Source organism: Aplysia californica, unplaced genomic scaffold (genome assembly GCF_000002075.1).
Source record: "Aplysia californica isolate F4 #8 unplaced genomic scaffold, AplCal3.0 scaffold00615, whole genome shotgun sequence".
Classification (NCBI taxonomy): domain Eukaryota; kingdom Metazoa; phylum Mollusca; class Gastropoda; order Aplysiida; family Aplysiidae; genus Aplysia; species Aplysia californica.
In genome coordinates this window covers 26,685-28,188 of record NW_004797885.1, presented here as the reverse complement: position 1 = coordinate 28,188, position 1,504 = coordinate 26,685, and the positions used below count along the sequence as shown (strand labels likewise).

General features: G+C 44.5%; 1 protein-coding gene across 1 annotated transcript in view; it reads right to left on the bottom strand.

Annotated features, from left to right (window-relative positions):
* The window catches only part of LOC101862895, a gene marked incomplete at its 5' end in the record, with an annotated part of 40,834 nt that extends 39,470 nt beyond the window's left edge, over positions 1-1,364 (bottom strand). Inside the window, 1 exon segment of the mRNA XM_013087646.2 lies at positions 1,200-1,364. Coding sequence (XP_012943100.1) covers positions 1,200-1,364 — 165 coding nt within the window.
* Between the last annotated feature and the right edge of the window lie 140 nt (positions 1,365-1,504).

The following is a 1,504-nucleotide window of genomic DNA, read 5'->3' as shown; positions in this document are numbered from 1 at the left end:
ACACACACACACACACACAAACACACACACACACACTCCTTCCCCTCTCTCTCTGAGGACTGATAGACTGATGGTGGAAGTTACTAAAAATATGAAACTGTTCCAATTTAATAGAAAAAGCAAGCCAAACACAAAGAACAGAGAGGTGAAGTAGCGCCCACTAGCCACCCACCAAACTGATAATTCATGTAGAAGGGTAAACGAAGAGTGCACAGTAATCACTCTAGGCCCAAGTGCAACAGATTGCGGAGATGGCGCAGCCCAATGGGGAAAAAAACAAACATAACCGCACATCGTAAATAAGTTGGAATTATCAAGGTAGATTACAAGACTTTGTACCCACAGGACACACAACACACACACCGTCTCTTTATTCTCGTTCCTCGACACAGACAAGACACACACACGCGCGCCAATGCTCATACACAGAGAGAGACAGAGAGAGACAGAGAGAGACAGAGAGAGAGAGAGAGAGAGAGAGAGAGAGAGAGAGAGGAGGCAAAACGACATCTTAAGGCCATACAACTGGATGACTTGGACATAATGAGAGCAAACACTGTGTTAGCAAGGGTCATTCAAAATAACGAAGGCCCCGGGCACAGAAAAAACTGTGTGTCTCTTTTGATTGTGTTGTCTCGTGGGAGTTCACTCAGATGAGAAACTAATCACAACGATAAAAGTATGTAGTTTACCTCTCGCGCTCGCAAACAGCATTGGTAAAAAGAGAGGAGAAAGCTTAATCGCTTGACATCTAGCTCATTAAAAAGACCAGCTAATCATTTAGGGACAGAAAACGCACGGCTATCGTAAACCACGCACGGAGAAGTATCCAGTATATGTTTCAGTTTTAGTAAGTATTTTACTGCACTTACAACGCAATAAGGTCATATAAGGGCAGAAGACCAGAGATGTTACAAGAAAGTAACAAACACACAAAAAGGAAGGCAGATAAGGATGATAGATGTTTTATAGAAATGAAAGAGCAAACCACACCAGAGCACCCACCAACAACCCACTAGAGAAGCTAAGAAGAAGCAGAAGGCCAGTACCAATTCCCAACTCAACCCGACCCAAAACCGATTCGACCATGCAAATCGAGTCCATTCGCCGAACCCCCATGGGTTTTTTTTCTTTCTTTTTCTTCTTCTTTTTCTTCTTTTTTTTTTTCAATTAAAAACTATTCGGCTTGGACTTCTCACCTGTCGCCTGGCCTCCTCCTCGTCGTGACGTCTGAGCTCGGCGCGCTTGTCCTGCGCCTGGATGAGCTGGTGCTGGAGTCGTACCTTCCTGGCCAGCAGCTCCTGTCTCTCCACGCGCGCCTCGGCACACACCTGGTCCCAGCGGTCGGCCACTTGTCCCAGACGCTGGAAGAGGGGGAGACAAAAGATACACGAACGGTTAGCTGTTTGTTAGGGTTCAGTTATAAAAGTAACAAATCGACACAATAACGAGTATGTGGGTGTAGTCTTTATTAATAATAATAATAATAATAATAATAATAGAT